Raw genomic sequence first — 15,887 nt, forward strand, 5'->3', positions numbered from 1 at the left:
GTGTTTTAAAGATTCTAACATCCTCCCCGAGACGGAGATTCTATTATGTGGTTCTAGGGTTATTTTGTGATTCTATGAGTCTCTTAGGCTGAAGTTCTGTTCCATGACTGGGTTTTGGGAAGGAGTGTAATTGCTTTGCTGAGGTGGCCTTGGGAGTGTGGCCTCAGATTGCATTTTCCTCATAAATGAAATCTGAGGGTTGGATCAGGTGGCCTCGAACACCTAAGTTCCAGGTATGTTCTGCCTCCAGTCCCCTCTGACTCCTCCTGAGCCTCCCTATAGTGTCCCATGTGGACCAGCCCCTCCCAGCACTGTTCAGGAGGAGGGAACCAGGGACCTGAGCCAAGCTCCTTGCTCATCTGCCATCAGCTGTCCCCAGGAGTCCCAGTGGGAGAGCCTCCAGAAGAGTTGGTGATAGGAAACCAACAATAAACAGCATCACCCTCCAGGACCCCCCTGCCTCTGTGGGGCCATAGGATTCTCCAGATGATTTTGCCATCTACTATCTCCTTCACATCTCACCACCCAAGATGGCTAGTCCTGTTTCATTAGTGAGTAAAATGAGGCTCCGATAGGTTAACTCACCTATGATAAAGATTGCTCCCAGGACCTCAGCCCTGAGTCCTTTGCTTTTAACATGGCTATAGGCTGCTCTCAGGCTGGACATAGTGGTGCAGGGGCCTCAGTGGGAGCTTCTGCTTGGGGACAGTATTGTGGAGGAATCTGCTGCTGGGTGGAGGTTGAGACCACACGCTCTCACTGGAACCAATAGTGGGGGAGGTTAAAGGGCTTTGGAGAATGAACCCCATTTCCTTCCAAATGCACTAAGAAGCCAGAAACAGCCATCTCCATCTGCTTTAAGAATCTACCTTTTCCTTCTGGATCAAACACGCTTTCTCAGAATGGGCTTCCCACCCCCATTGATGCCAGCCAAAATCACTGCTTCCTTTGGGGGTCTACCTAAGGCTCTTCTGGGCAGTGACCCCCCCACCTTGGCCCTTGCTTGGCAGAGTGAAGGTTTGGAGATTACATCCTCCTCTTATAGCTGAGCACTGAGGGACAGAGGAGAAGTGAGTGTGCTTGGTCACACAGTGACTTCACCATCTTCTGTGCTCATCAAGACCATCTTATCTTGCTCTGGGTTGTGGCTTTTATATCAGGTCCTTGTTTCCTCAGCTTTCTATTAACCCTATGAAGGAAGATTCACCTCTCATTTTTTTCTTTAAGCTCAGCTGTATCCCAGTATCACGGTCTCCTTGGCTCCTAAACTCCCCCACGGTCCCCACTGCTGAGCTGATGTGCCTCTTGTGTCCTTGCCTTCACTCTCTCCATTAGGCACCTACTCTGAGCCCCATTCTCTGCTGTCCTCCTCTTCCAGCCACATGCCTGCCTCCCCTCTGGGGGCAGGCTAACCACGATGACCCTCTCTCTCTGCCTCACACCTGGAGTGCCCCCTGTTGGTCCCTTTCTGCTCTCACCTGTGTGGCAGGCCTTCAAATGGTGCATGTGGAAAACCTGCCTCTTTCCTCCTCTTTAGAGGAGGAGACTGAGGCACAGGAGGTTAGGGGCTTGTCCAGGGTCATCCCAGAAGTCAAGAACAGCCTGGTGTGTTGCCCAAGATTTCCCCAACCCTGGCCTGGCTTTGTGGAAATCCCCAAAGAAGCCCCCCAAAGGGCTTTCTCACAGCCAAGGGTCCGACTAGATATTTTCTGACTGGCCAGGGTCTGCCTGTATCTGAGCCCAGCTCCAGCCATGTCACTGGCTTGCTGAGCTACTGGGATGACTTGCGGAGCCTGCTCTGGGCTGGTGGAGGGCTCCGGGGTCTCTCTGAACCATCCGCAGGGAGATGAGAGCTGTCCAGCAAGCCTGCAGATCTTCACCCCAGCACTGACAGCCAGGGTGGCGCAGCCCACAGGGCTTCCCAAAGGCACTACCTGGGGCTGGACTGCCAAAAATGTGGTGGTAAAGCAAGCACCGTGTGGGAGAGTCCAGCTTGCTTAATGTTCCACCCCTCGTGCTCCGTGCCCCCAAGGGCCACAGTGGGGTCCACTCATTTCTGCTTTGCTGGGGGTGGGGGGCATTGATATCATCAAGCTGATGCTTGAGCTGGCCTTGAGGGTTATGGAGAGAGAAGGGCCCTCTGCCTGGTGGAGCTGCATGAGTCAAGGTGCCAGTGGGAAGGCCTATGGCTGTCCGTCATCCTTGAGTGGTTATGAGAGGCAGGTGGCCAGGGATCAGGGCAGTTGAAGAGATCCTGTGTCCCCTGCAAAGGCCCTTGAACATATTGTAGGGGATATAGGGAGGCAGCAGGACAAGAAAAAATGGTTCTCTGATTATGGATATGCCTTTGGGAGGACAGTAGCTGCTGACCATGGATTTATAACCCCTCACTTGGAGCCACAGGATTGGATGGTGAGGGTCTGGGGACCAGCTCCTGTTGTCTACCGTAGTTTGCCTTGTCCTGGGCCTGGGGGAACTTGGAGCTGAACTTGTCCAATCTATCTTGCCATGGAGGAAGAGAGCAAGGCACAGAGAAGGCAGGGGACTTAGACAAAGGCCATAGAGCACAGCCAGAACCTGCCTCCCACCCCCAACCCATCTGTGTCATGAGATCGCAGATCCAGAATGCCCCACGCTAACCCCATTCTGTTGAATATCTTTTTTTTTTTTTTTGGCAGGTAGAGGTATTGGGGATTGAACTCAGGGGCACTCAACCACTGAGCCACATCCCCAGCCCTATTTTGTATTGTATTTAGAGACAAGGTCTCACTGAGTTGCTAAGTGCCTTGCTAAATTGCTGATGCTGGCTTTGAACTGAAGATCCTCCTGCCTCCTCCTCCCGAGCCATTGGGATTACAGGTGTGCACTACCGTGCCCGGCCTCAGTTGAATATTCTTACACTGTGTCCCAATTAACCAGCAGTCTCCCTGGCATAGGCCTTGATAATATCATAGCCACCTCTAAGTTGCAGGCCTCCTACTGGGCGCACAGGTGAGCAGAGGCTCCCTGGATGGCTGCTGTGGAACTGGGGGTGGCTGAGAGCTCCCACCAGTCTCCTAGACACGACTTGCCCCACACTTACTGGCAAGAAGCCCAGGCCCAGCACGGAGGGGCACCGTGAAGAGGCGCAGGCCCGGCACCAGGAGATGGATTTCCCAATAACAGGGTGTCGCTGCCCATTTGTCATCAAGATGGGCCGGTAGGGCTCCTCTCCTCTCTGAAACACTTCTCCTAGCAGCCTAATTGCTAAAAGCATTTGCATTTTCCTTGCAGCCTCTCAGCGTGAGCAGCTGCTGCCTAATGCGTGGAGAGGGTGCTGCACTGACAATACTGATCACAGCAAGGGCCTGAGTGCCCTGCCCTCTGGGTGGGGAGGAGGGACCAACTGCTCTTCCCCAGATAGGTGGGGTCATTACTCTGTCATTCCCTCCATTGGAGGCAATGTCTGCACCCTGTAAGGTCTGGGGTTCTCAGGGCCCTTTAGCCTGGCTTCCTTGGCCCTAGCCGCAGTTAGTGGGGACTGAAAGGCCTGCCTAGTGTCATGCAGCATATTGGGGCTGGAATGAGATCTGGAGCCTTCGCAGCCGCGTTAGAGAAGAAGAGCGCCTCCTTCCACTGGGGGTGCTGGTGGCAAGAACATAGCCCTGAGTGTGAGGAGCCCGCGTGAGCCCTGAGGCCTGCCCAAGGGAGGCAGACCATGGACCTGTCAGCTCCAGTGGCCTGACTGGAGTGGAGCGGGAAGGTCTTCTGGTCAGAGGAGGCTGAGTTCCCTCTGTGGAGGGGAACACAGACCCGGAGCCAGGCAGGATCCTGGGTTGGAGGCCCCAGAGGGCTTCCCAGCCTTGCCTTCTGCCCTCTGGAGGCTTCTGCTTACAGGATACCATGAATTTTCTTCTGGCTGTTTCCCTGGGACCTATAGTCTAGTCCTAGGGATTTCAAAATCACTAACCAAAATCCAGAGTGGGACTGGCCCAAGCCCAGGCGATGGGCCTGAGTGGGGCCATTTTTCCGGTGTGTCGCCTGCTCCAAACAGCAACTTGCATCATGTTTGGTTCCTTGGCAGGCGCCAGCCAGAAACTCCTGCTGGTCCCATCCTGCCCTCGCCTCCCTCTGGCCCCGTCCTGTCATTGGTTCAATACCTCCTGCCTGTATCCACAAATCACTGGGACAGGAAGACCCCTTTGTCGTCGGTCTCTCACAGGCGCTCATCTTCCCTGTGGCGACAGGGAGTCCCACATGCCCAAGCTAGGGCTTGGGCCTCCCTTGGTGACAGCCGGGTGGGGTCAGGCAGTGTCCAGGAGCAGCTCGGATGTGCTGGGGTCTGAAGGAGGTATTGGCTGGGAAAGCTCCAGGTGACCTTTTCGGAGGGATCATCTGTGTCATGAGGTCACAGATCCGGAATGCCAGCTGGAGGGGGCCTCGTCTCACTGTGAGGCCCTGAGTGGGAAGAGGCCATGGGTATTCGTGGAGAGCCCACTTGCCATAAGACCCAGTGAAGGGTCTGGCTATGAAGTCTTATTCTATTCAAGTTTCTCCCCCTTTCTGGGCCTCCCTCCTTAGAGGGGGAGAGAGCATCCCCTCTAAGAGCCCCAGTTGAGGTGGTAGGGAAATCCCATTTTTTGGATGGGATGTGGTGATTCAACCAGATCACAGAGTGACACCTGTGTCCTCTGCCACAACCACAGGACACTGAATGGTCCTGATACTCCCCAGTTATCCCTCAGCCCAGCCCAAATCTTGCTCCCTCAGAGCATGTCTGAGGGACAGACGACAAAGGGCACTTCCTGCCCCAAAGTATCAAAATGAAGAGTCCCTGTGACCCTCAGCCTGCTCAAACTCAGCACCTCATTTTGGGTGGTTTTGTCTGTCTGATGATGCGGCGTGGCTAGAGTGCCTAACTTCTTAGTGCAATGGGGTCTGGACATTTTTTTTTAATTTATATTTTTTAGTTGTCAATGGACCTTTATTTATTTATTTATATGGGGTGCCAAGAATCGAACCCAGTGCCTTACTCATGCCAGGTAAGCACTCTAACACTGAGCCACAGCCCCAGCTTCAGGTCTGGACATTTTGAGGGAAACTTTTTCCAATTTAAAAGCAAAGATGCCTTCACCCAAAAGTGATCCTTCCTGTGTCACCCCTTTCACCCTTTCAAGCTTTCCCCGAAACCCTCACTTGTCAAGCATCTCCTCTGCACCTGCCGCTTCCTCCTCCTCATTCTCAGGTGGCATGGGAGGGTGGCAGAGAAAGGGCACTCGCCTGAGCCAATACAGCAGAAGGATGAGCCCCGCCCACCACACTCATGGGTGTCAGGACACTAGGAACAGTTGCCTCCCAGCACCGCCTAGAGCCCTGAGCCAGAGATTGACAGCGTGTGGAGCTTGAACTCAGAACAGTCCCTGACAGGGATAGAATCTCAGCCATCCACGGCCTATTGACATGTCTGACTCTGGGAGTGTTTGTCATGGAATCTTGTCACAGGAGCTTGGGATGTGCAAATTGTTGTGGTGATCTTAGAAATGTGGGCCCTTAGAAAATTAGAATCCAAAACCCATGAAAGCATCTTAAATGTTACAATAGACCCATGGGCTCTTTGGAGACATCACATGCCTGGGGAGGGGTTAGGATTTAAACCGCTGAATCCCAAAGCAGCCGATGATGGGCTCTGAGCCCCAGGGCTTGACAGAGGCCCCAGCAGGGCATTGAATTATGGGGCAACAGCTGATGGGGTCCCCTATCTCTGGCTCTGCTTCCAACAGTGCAACTCTATTTTTATCTATTTTATACATTAGAATTTCACTTTGGAAAAGGGTTCCTCTGCTTAAAAATGAAACAAAGTTTGCCAGGCCTTGCACTGTGCCCCAGCTCCGTGCCAAGACCCATCCTGGCCTAAGAGGGTGACTCTGGCAGTGGGTGGACACAGGCAGCTGAGGTCTCCTGGGAGGAGGTGCAGGTTGCTCAGGCCACAGTCTCCTCCCAGTCTCACTCCTGCTGTGTTGCTGCTGCAGCCAGAGAACACTCCAGAGTCTGTCGTCCCGTTGACTGTGGTGACAGTTTAATAGTAGCTTCCTGGGCTGTCATTTAAATCTGCCTGCCAGGTTAGTAGGCCAAGGGCGGACCGGCACGCCCCCTGCCCCCACCCCGGATCTCCCTTCTGCTGCAGTGGTCGTCTTGGCAACGCCAGGGCCTGGCGAGCTCTGCAGAAGGGTAGCTGTGAGGAGCAGCCCTTTCATCTCCCCGACCCCACCCAGTACAAGTGGCCCAGCTGCCTTAGGGCTGACTGTAGAGGGAGCCAAGCCACCTAGTGCTGGCCCTAGCCTGGGAGAGGAAGTGGGAACAGCTGAGTCGTGTGTACCAGGGTCCAAGGTGGAGGCTTTAGGTCTTTGCTCTCAGTCTCTCACCTGCCCCAGGAGGGGAAGAACCCCAGTCCAGGCGGCTCAGCAACAGTGTTGCGCTGGAGCCCACCTTTTCTTATAGGTCTCTGCTCTGCGTCTTTCTGTAGCCCAGGAAACCAGAGAGCAGACTGCATCCCTGATCTCTCATCTCCCTGATCCAGGTGGCTTGGTCTCTATCCCCTCTCTCTGTCCTGATCCCTCCTCTCAAAAAAGGCCCTGCTCAGAGGACTGGGTCTCCCCAGGGAGGTCCCCTCAGTTCCATTCTGGGCTGAGATGCTCTGTGAACAACTTCTGTTGTTCCTGGTCTGGTGCTGGCCCAGAGACATGACAGCTGGGTGCCAGACTGCTGGGTGACTGTAGCCAGTCCTTCTAAGCCTGTCTTCTTATCTGTAGGATGAGGGGCTTGTACCACCCGGTGTTTTCCCAGGTATGGCTCATTGGGCCACTTTGACTTGGGAAATAATAGGCATGGCATCCAAAAAAGGAGTTTCTTAAACAAGTTTGGAAGAGCTGGGGCAAACAGTGAACCAGATGTCTGCTATGGGCCATCTCAGGGCCTTTGGTAAGCCGTGGGCATCGTGAATCTCCAAGGGGAAAAATGATGTCATTCAAAATGTCTGGGTGGATAGCTCCCTGGCCTGTCCCTGCCTTCTGTCCTTCCTCTCTAGGGGCCGAGTGTCCATGTTGCCATTCTCATTGAATTCCAAAGCAAGCTCTGGCAGCTCAGCCTTGGGTTTCGCTGGCTGCTAAACAGCAGCCATGGGCTTGGCAAGAGGCTGGGGAGGTCCTGGGAGCTCAAGGAAAGCCAGGCCCTGTGCTGGGCCTCTGCCCCATGGGCCGAGTTGGCCCTGGCCTGGTGGAGCTCCCAGGCCCCTTGCCACTAGCCTCCCGCACAGGAGGGCTGGCTCCTTCACCCCCAGGCGCTGTTATCCCTCTTTCTGAAACACCCTTCATCCGTTGCCCCACTCCCACAGCTTAGCTGACTCTTCCTTGAATGCAGTGCCCTCCTCAGTTGGCCATTCCCCAGCTTCCTGGCCCACACAGCGGGATTGGAAGTTAATACCTGGGTTCAAGTGCACCCCCCTCAGGCATGAGCTGTGGCCTTGAAAAGGCACCTACCCCTCTTTGGGCTTTTAAAATGGAAGGGGCTCTGACATGTGGAAGGCAGGATTGCAGAGGGGAAAGCACGTGGAGCAGCTCTGGGCAGCCCTGACGAGTCTTTGTTTTGAAGCCCTGTCTGTACTGGGCTGTGGGGAGTTAGGGTGGGAGCAGTGTGAGGGTGTATACTGTCTCAGGGAAGGAGGAAGCTTTGAGGTGCTGAGTGATCATAATAATTTCACAAGATCACAGCCCCTGGGTGCTGAGACGGGCTTAAGAATCAGCACCAAGCCTCCATTTCCCGATGAGGAGGCAGGCCCAGACAGGCCAACTGATGGACCCCGCATTGCATGCAGCTGCTGGGGCCAGGGCGCTGACTTCACAATCCTCACTTTTTCTGCTTTTTAAAGCCCTAGTGCCATCCTTATCCCCAAACCCTCTGCATTTTGTAAAGCAAGGACAGTATCCCTGAATGCAGATGAAGCAAATGAGGCTCAGAGAAGTTGTATAACTTGAATAATATCACACCGCCCAGAAATGGCAAAGCAAAGTCCAATTGGCCCTGGACTATCAGATGCTTTCCTTGGCCTGTGTTCCTTATAAATTGCAGCTCCCAATTTCTTTTGTCCTGGATTTCCCACTCTGCTGTGCCCTGGGGTCAGCCCCTCCTTACTGCCCTCTGGAATCTCAAGTCTTTTGTGGCAGCCCATCTGTTGCCATGGCACCAGATTATGATGTCGCAGACCCTGGATGACTATGTATCACTCCTGGGCTGTGGAGTATAGGGACTCACAGAGGTGGGCATTGTCCAAGGGGCAGACTGGCATAGAGGGACATAAATCCCTGGAAACAGAGCCACGGCCTCCGGCCCAGCTGGGGAATCGTCTTGGGAACCAGAGCCAAGGCCAGGAGAGTGGGGTCTGGCATGGCTTACTCTGACAGCCCCAGAACAATAGCTCAGCCCCTTCCCTTGATGAGGACTCCGGGACCTGTTACACTGAATGATCCGATGCTGGGATGTTCACTGAGATCCCCAAGAGAAAACTTTTGCCTTGTGGCAGTGCTGCATGGGAAGCCATTGTGCCACTGTTTCAGAGAGGGAAGGGACTTACTTGTCCAGTGTCACCCTGTGAGGCTGCAGCCATGCCAGGATTCAATCTTAGCTCCGATGCTAAGTCCCTCTGTGGTACACTTCCAGTGGGGACCTCCCAAGGTAGTTCAGTTGAGTCCCAAACCTGAAAGTGACCCTGCTGCCTCAGTCTCCTCAGGGCAGTGCATTAGCAGAGAACAGGTCATCAGAGGCTAGGTTAATTCTTCTGCACACTCCTGGCCACATTGCAAGGAACTGCTTCATGCAGGTGCCTCTGTGCTAAGTGCCTGACCTGCCTCACTGCCTTGTCCGATGGTCCCTGGGATCTGAAAGGCCTTTCACTGTGTTTCCTCTCTGGGGTTCTCTTTCTTAGCTGGGGAACACTGGGATAGTGGAGGGCCTTAGAGGGAGGAACTCAAGCTTTGGTAGCAGTCACACAGAACTGAAATTCCACTCTGCCAGCTGCCATCCTTACCTCCCTGAGCCTCAAGTGCCTCTTCTGTAAATGGGAGTAACAGGAGCTACCAGAGAGTCACTGGATTTTGGATGAAAGGAGCCAGGATGGAAAATGACCAAACTGGTCTAGACAATGAACAGATAAGTTCTGCAAAACACCACTACGGAACTTTGAGCCCTGCAGCCCCGTTTTTCTGGGCCTGGATGACGTCTCAACTGCCCTCTGGACTGTGATGGTGTTTGGCTGCTCGGCTTCCTTGCACAGTGCCTGCTGGGTCTAGGACATGCAGGCAGGCCAAGCTCACCCCTGAGCTTCCAGAATGCCAGAAAAGCGCCCTAGGAGGGCATCTTGCACCAAGGGACATAGCCCTGACAACACAGTCTCCTGGGTGCTGCCTGGTCATCCATCCTTGCCAAACTTACCCTCTTGCTCTGTGCTCCCAGCCACTAACTTGTTTCCTCTGTGTTCCCAGGGCAGAGGCTCAGTGATGCTGACTGAAGCCTCCATAGGGCCTCCCCATCTACCCTTGGGCTTTTCTTCCACCTCTACAGCCAAGTGTGTGTTTGGGGAGCATGGTGGGAAAGTGCAGACATATGACCGCAAATTCAAATTGTGACTCTGCTCCCACTCAGATGTGACCTCCGTCATGTAACCTCGGGCCCAAGTTTCTTCATATGTTGAGTGAGGACATAATGAGTTTTTGTCCTTGGGCTTCATGAGCAAAACCCCTAGCATCAACACTGCCATCCAGGAAGCATCTGGGGAATGTTAAAAAAAGAAAAACTCAGACTATATGCTTCTTTGTTTGGATGCTGAATCCTATGGGGGAGAATTCCCCAGGTGCCACAGCTTATACAGGTGTTCACTTTACAATGATTGCAGACTATGATTTATCAAGAAGTGGTATTGACAATGACCTCTTGTGCAGAGCTCAGAGAGGGCTGCTTGGGGGCCGAGGGCTGAGAGACAGGGGAGCTGGCTCTTGTCCCTGCCTTGCTGGGTTTTCCTGGGCCGGCTTCTTTCCTCTCTGCGACTTAGGTTCTTCCCCATCTGTAGGTGGACTCCGATTCCTTGGGTTTCTTCGAGCCTGCATGTAGAGGCATCTGGCTAAGGAAAGTGTGAAGAAAGCTCAGAATGCAGATGTACTGCAAGGATTTCATGAAAAACAGAAATGGAGTGGATTCAAGCTACCCAGTCTCTCTCCCCAGATCCCTGCAGGGCAGCAAGCAGACCATGGAAGGAGTTCAATAAAGCTGGCCAATGGGAAGGAACTTCCTGGGGAGAAGTGGAGTCCTGGCCCTTGATATGTGGGAGCAGAAGCCAGACATTTAGTTCACTTTCCCCCTGAAATCTACCATGTTGGGTCCTGTGCAGAGCCTGACATCACCATGTTGGAGGACAGAGAGGACAGCTAATCATGTAGGGCTATGGAGTCACTGATGATCTAGAGCATAGGTCATTATGCCATAGGCCACAGCCTGCTGCCTTTTTTTATAAATAAACTTTTATTTACACACAGCTGTGCTCACTCTTAACTATTATCTATGGTGACTTCTGCCCCACAATGGCAGAATTTAGTGGTATGACAGAGACCATGTGGCCCTTGCAGCTTAAAGATCTACTCTTTGGCCCTTTACAGAGAAAGTTTGCCAACTTGTACTCTAGAGTGACATTTAGAGGACTGTGGGAGCTCAGGGGAGGTCCTCAAAGATTAGAAGTGATCAGGGATGTCTTTTTGGAGGAGGTGATATCTAAGTACAGAGTGGAAGAAAGCAGTTTGGAGAAACGGTTTTCAGACAAAGGACAACTTGAGCAAGGTGTGATGTTATAAATAGTATGGAGTATGCAGGAGCCCTCTAGAATCCAGGGGGGACTGGATTGGGAAGAATGGGGAGGGAAGGAGGAGAGCAGAGGGTCAAGGGACCTCAGCCCCTGGGGAGGGGCATAATCCAGGTGGCCCCTGCATATCAGCCCCAAGGTCAGTCAAGGGAGGACTGGGCTCCCCAAGGCCTGAGATGAGCCTTGCTGTGCTGATATATCCTCTTTGTGCTGAAAAGAGACCGTTCCTGCCATTTCTGGGCCTCGTCATCTGGAACTACCTTCTCCACTGAAAGGTTATATCTCAACAAATCCCCTGCCCCTTTCCCAGTGAAGAAACTGAGGGCCAGAAAGGGACAGAGATTTGCATGAGGGCACACAGCAGAACAGCACAGCAAAGACTGGAGTCCAGGCCTCCTGGCTCCCTGTTCTGTGCTCCTTCTCTCCCACTTTGCTGCTCTGTAGCAAGTCCTGGACCCTCAGGCTAAGCCTGGGCAGGGTATAAATTGAATACACATTTGATGCAGAGGAGCCCCAAGAATTGAGAGGTCCAGGCTGGGGTTCTCAAGGCCTCACCCCTGCACACCTGCTGGTTGTGGGGGACAGGCAGCCCCAGCTCACCCACAGGAAGCCTGAGGGGTCAATTGCCCTCAACCTGCCCTGGCCTGTCAGATACAGTCAGCATTCAGGAAGAAGCTGGGACCCCAGCTCAGCAATAATAATGAGGGTACCGTAGGACACAGCCCTCACTCTCATTTCCACTCCCTGATGCCAAACTGTAGTGCCTCTCAGGACAGGACACATAGGGCATCAGAGAGTCTTGTGCTGGGGTTGGTACCCACATTCTTGCCTCACCAGCTGTGAGAGCTGAGCTTGCTATATCCCCTGGGTGGACACGGAACACCCATTGCTTACACTTTTAATTAAGACTCCAACCATGAAAATAGCAGTAGCCGCTGCTCACGAGCATCTACTGGGGGTGGGTTCTTTGCGCATGTTCCACTTGGGCTGTAACTTCTCACTGCTCACAGCCTTTGTTTCCCACTCCCATTACATATATAAGAAGATTACATACAGGCTTAAAGCTAAGTAACTACCCCAAGGTCATGCACATGGAAGGAGGCCCAGCTGGGTTCCAAAACCCAGTGCAGGACAGAGGTCTCCTCTGTAGGACCTCTGCAAGGGCCTCGGGGATAGGGACTGATTTGAGTGTCTTGCCAGTAGGTGCTTGGTCACCACTATAAGCACAAAATACCTCATTAATCTTGCCACAAAGGAAATGTCTACTTTTAGGATTCATGAGCTCCCTATTTGTGGAAGGGGTCTTGACTTCCAGGCTGGTTGGGGTGGGGAGGCAGGTAAAGTGGCTGAGAACAGGCTGAAGGGGCAGCTGCAGGATGGGAAACAGAGAGGGCTCCTTGGAGTAGACTTTGAGGGAAGAGAGGGGTGTGACAAGGATGTGATGGCCCCTGGCACCCTTGCTAGACTTGAGCTCCTGGACCTGTCTTCACATGACCCTCAGTAAATGGGTGCAGGGTGAGTCAGCCTTTCTCCCTCTTGTCTCCTCTTGAGTGAGTTGCTCCGTGGTCTGGTGGTACTGTGGGAGGTCACGTGGGCCAGCTTTTAGACAGAGTATATTGCTGTCTTAGAAAAGACCAGACTGTTCTAAGACCAGACCGTCTTAGAAAAGCCTTCTGTGTGCACCTGACCCCTCATGCTCTTCTCCTTGCCCCACAGCTAAGAAGACCTGTGCAGACAGTGACTTCACCTGTGACAACGGCCACTGCATCCCTGAGCGGTGGAAGTGTGATGGAGAGGAGGAGTGTCCTGATGGCTCTGATGAGTCCGAGGCCACTTGCCGTGAGTCCTATCCCTTGGACTGGTGGGGTGGGGGTTGCCCTGGAGCTGTTTCCTCATCAGCTCTTTTGTGGCGGCCATACCCCGGGGTCTGGGGCCTAGCAGTCAAGCGTTTCTAGTTGCTAGTTACCTGTTTCTGGGCTTTCTTCATACCAGTTGCACATCGGACCCTGTTTCTATAGCACCAGGCACTGGAATCAGCCCATTGAGTCCTTTTGCCCAGAAGTAGCCATAGTACCTCCTGCAGGCCGCCCCTGTTGGTCGCAATTCCAGTAGTGCGAATGGCCGCTGGCACTTGTTAGGCATTTACAGTGTGCCAGACACTGTGCTAAACTCTTTGTGTGTATTAACTCCTTTTATCCCCATAGCAGCCTCAGGAGGCAAATGCTGTCACTTTCAGAATTTTGTAAAGGAGGACACTGAAGTTCAGAGAGGTTGAGTGACTTGCTTGTGGCTACCCAGCCAGGACTTTGAGGTCCTAGCCTTTTCCTGTGCCTTGGGTGGGCTGAGCCCTGGAGCCCAGTTGTCCCTAGCCAGCTGGCTGGTGACAGATGCAGCCAGGGGTGATATGGAGGGCCAAAGCCCTAGGCCCGCCTCCCACACTCAGGGCTTTGTCTTTCTGTGATTTCTTTTCCAGGCCCTAATCCTCTAAGCAAACTTACACCAGGCAGGTCATTCAGTGACATTTGTTAAATTAAAAAGGAGATGAGAAGGGGGTGGGGAAGGACCCAGTGGTCCAGAGGCAGAGTGTCAGCTGTGTAAGCCTGAGACAAAAGATTGGGACAGGGTGAGCACGTGGTGGAATGGTGGGGCTTTTGGGGTCGGGGAACCCTTCTTCAGGGGTAATAGTTGCCCTAGAGGCAGAGGCAGGGACAATGGAGGCCACAGTCCCATCTAAGGCTGTGGCTGGAGATAACTGGGTTTCCTTGTCTCCTAGCAACAGAGCTACCAGTCTGTGAGAGAAAGAGAAAGGGAGAGAGTGGAGAGCAAGAGCGACCCCCGCAGCAGACAAGGGGGTCATTTCCTTGTACAACTTCCCCTGCCCTTCTCAGTCATACCACAGGCCCTATCCTTTTGTTACCCCTCCAGATAGCCCGAATCAATGCTGTCCTGGGGCGCCAGGGCAGGAGGGAAGCCCAGTGCTTTGTCCTGAGCTTCAGAAGGAACAAAGCCAGCCACGCCCACTTGCTATTTGCATCTCTTAGAAACCTTGGGAGGGAGGTGGGGCCCACTTAGAAGGAAACTGAGGCTGTAATAGTTGATCCACTTGGTTGTGGCTGCCTGGTCTCCAAGGGCAGAGTCATGTGCACCTGGAGTGAATCTGGGGAGGAGGGCTGTGGCCACAGGAGGCCTTTCTACTCTTGCAGTTAGCTAGCTCTGCCATCCGCCCACTTCAGCAGTTACCCTGGACACTGGGGGCAGAAAGGAGGGGAACAGGGGCCTCGTTGTGGTTATTAGTTGGGGGCTATCTTAATGCCCCAGGGCTGTGCTCCTCCTTCTCTCCACAACTCAGTCTCTATTGCTATTCACCTTATTTTCTGGACCTCCTGGGGCCCTGCTCTCTTGGGCTGCTCACCCCCTTCTCAGCCTCCTGCTTGTCCTGTCTTGCCCCCTCCCACCCGTGCTTCCCATCCAAGCACTTGCTGCCTTCCCATCCATAGGCTGTGCCAGGCCCTCCTGCTCCATCCCTCTAGCCTCCCAGGTCCCCCTTTATTTGACAGTTGAGCAACTGGAGGCCCAGAGAAGTTGACTGACTTACCACAAAGATACACAGCTTATTCACACCTGTGGGAGCAATAGAGAAGGCAGCATGCAGGAGCGGAGAGGCCCAACTCTCCTTTGGAATATCCCAATAATTCCCTGTGAAGTTCTACCTATTTCTCATTCCTGTCTGGGCCCTGACCTCTAACATTCCAGAATTTCATGATATCAAGATTCCTGAACTCTTAGTATTTTGAGATCCTCTTTCTCCCTTGCCTGTGCTCAACTGGGGCACAAGGACCGGGATCCCTGCTTCCTGTTAACATTGATCAGAGGCAGGCAAGGCCCATGGCTGGGGAGGGCTTCCTGGAAGAGGTCTGCCAGAGTGAGACCTCAAGGGTCAGGCAGAACTTGGGGCAGTAGGGCCTGATAGTAGGTTTGCTCACAGCTTCCCAGCTGAATGAGATCCCGGCAGCCAACCCACTGTCCATTTAATTGGCGTTGCCATAGCAATCTCCATAGCTTACCAGGTTTCTTGGACTGTGCCAGCTCCCAGGATAGAGTCCCACTCCTCACCCCTAGCAGAAAGATTATAGACAATAAAGTATAGTGATTTGGTATCTGATATAGGTGGGTCTGGTCCATTAGCCTGTGAGACCGCATACCAATTGCCCAGTTTTCCAGAGCCTCAGTTTCTTTCATCTGTCAAATGGTACAATGATACCTGCCATATAGGGATTGTGAGGATCTCATGAAAAAGTGCAAGTGTCAGTACCAGAGTAAATGATGGTGTTATTTTTATTATTATGTTGGCTTCTAAGACCTCTGCCACAACACAACATTTTATAATAGTAAGATATTAGAATATTATAGTATTAGAACAGTATAAGTGAGGGGGGCTATGATGAGAGGAAAAGGGATGTGGCGGCAGCTCCCAGTTCTTACATTTCCCCCTACTATGTTGTCTGCCCCTGATTGGGCAAGATATCTCCCAGCTCCATTCTTTCTGGTTCTGAATTCTGTACTTAAAAAAATATAGCCAGGGTCATAACAGAAAAGCCCAGAACATTTGCCTAATGAAAGTAGCTTTTCAACTCTAATTATAGCTCACTTGATCGGGAAACCACTCTGACCCACCTTCAGGCCTCTGTTGGGAAGGGGTATAGGGAAGGGGGAAGAGAGGTTGATTCAAGAGGAATGAGTTACACTCTGGGTGCTCCTTACCGAATATGGAATATGGAACTTGGGAGGGGGATCTTGCTGATTAACCGAGCTCACCTTCTTATTATAGATCAGGAAATGGAGGCCCAGGGATTTCCTGAGATCACCCAGCAAGTAAGGGACTGACCCAGCTAGAAGCATTTTGCCAGACCCCATGTGAAGGAGCCTGGTGTAACTCCCAGCTTGGGCACAAAGCAATGGTCCCATGCTGTGCTTCCTTGGGGAGAGCTAGTAGCTCCCATCACCTGAG

General features: G+C 52.9%; 1 protein-coding gene across 9 annotated transcripts in view; it reads left to right on the forward strand.

The window, feature by feature from the left end:
- The window catches only part of LRP8 (LDL receptor related protein 8), a 75,630-nt gene that overhangs the window by 22,847 nt on the left and 36,896 nt on the right, over positions 1-15,887 (forward strand). For all 9 annotated transcript variants that reach the window (XM_081308627.1, XM_081308622.1, XM_081308624.1 and 6 more), the window contains exon 3: positions 12,596-12,718. In XM_081308627.1, the coding sequence (XP_081164753.1) occupies positions 12,596-12,718 (123 nt within the window). The remainder of the gene's footprint in view (positions 1-12,595; positions 12,719-15,887) is intronic.

Source organism: Spermophilus citellus (genome assembly GCF_964194105.1).
Source record: "Spermophilus citellus genome assembly, chromosome: 9".
Lineage (NCBI taxonomy): Eukaryota > Metazoa > Chordata > Mammalia > Rodentia > Sciuridae > Spermophilus > Spermophilus citellus.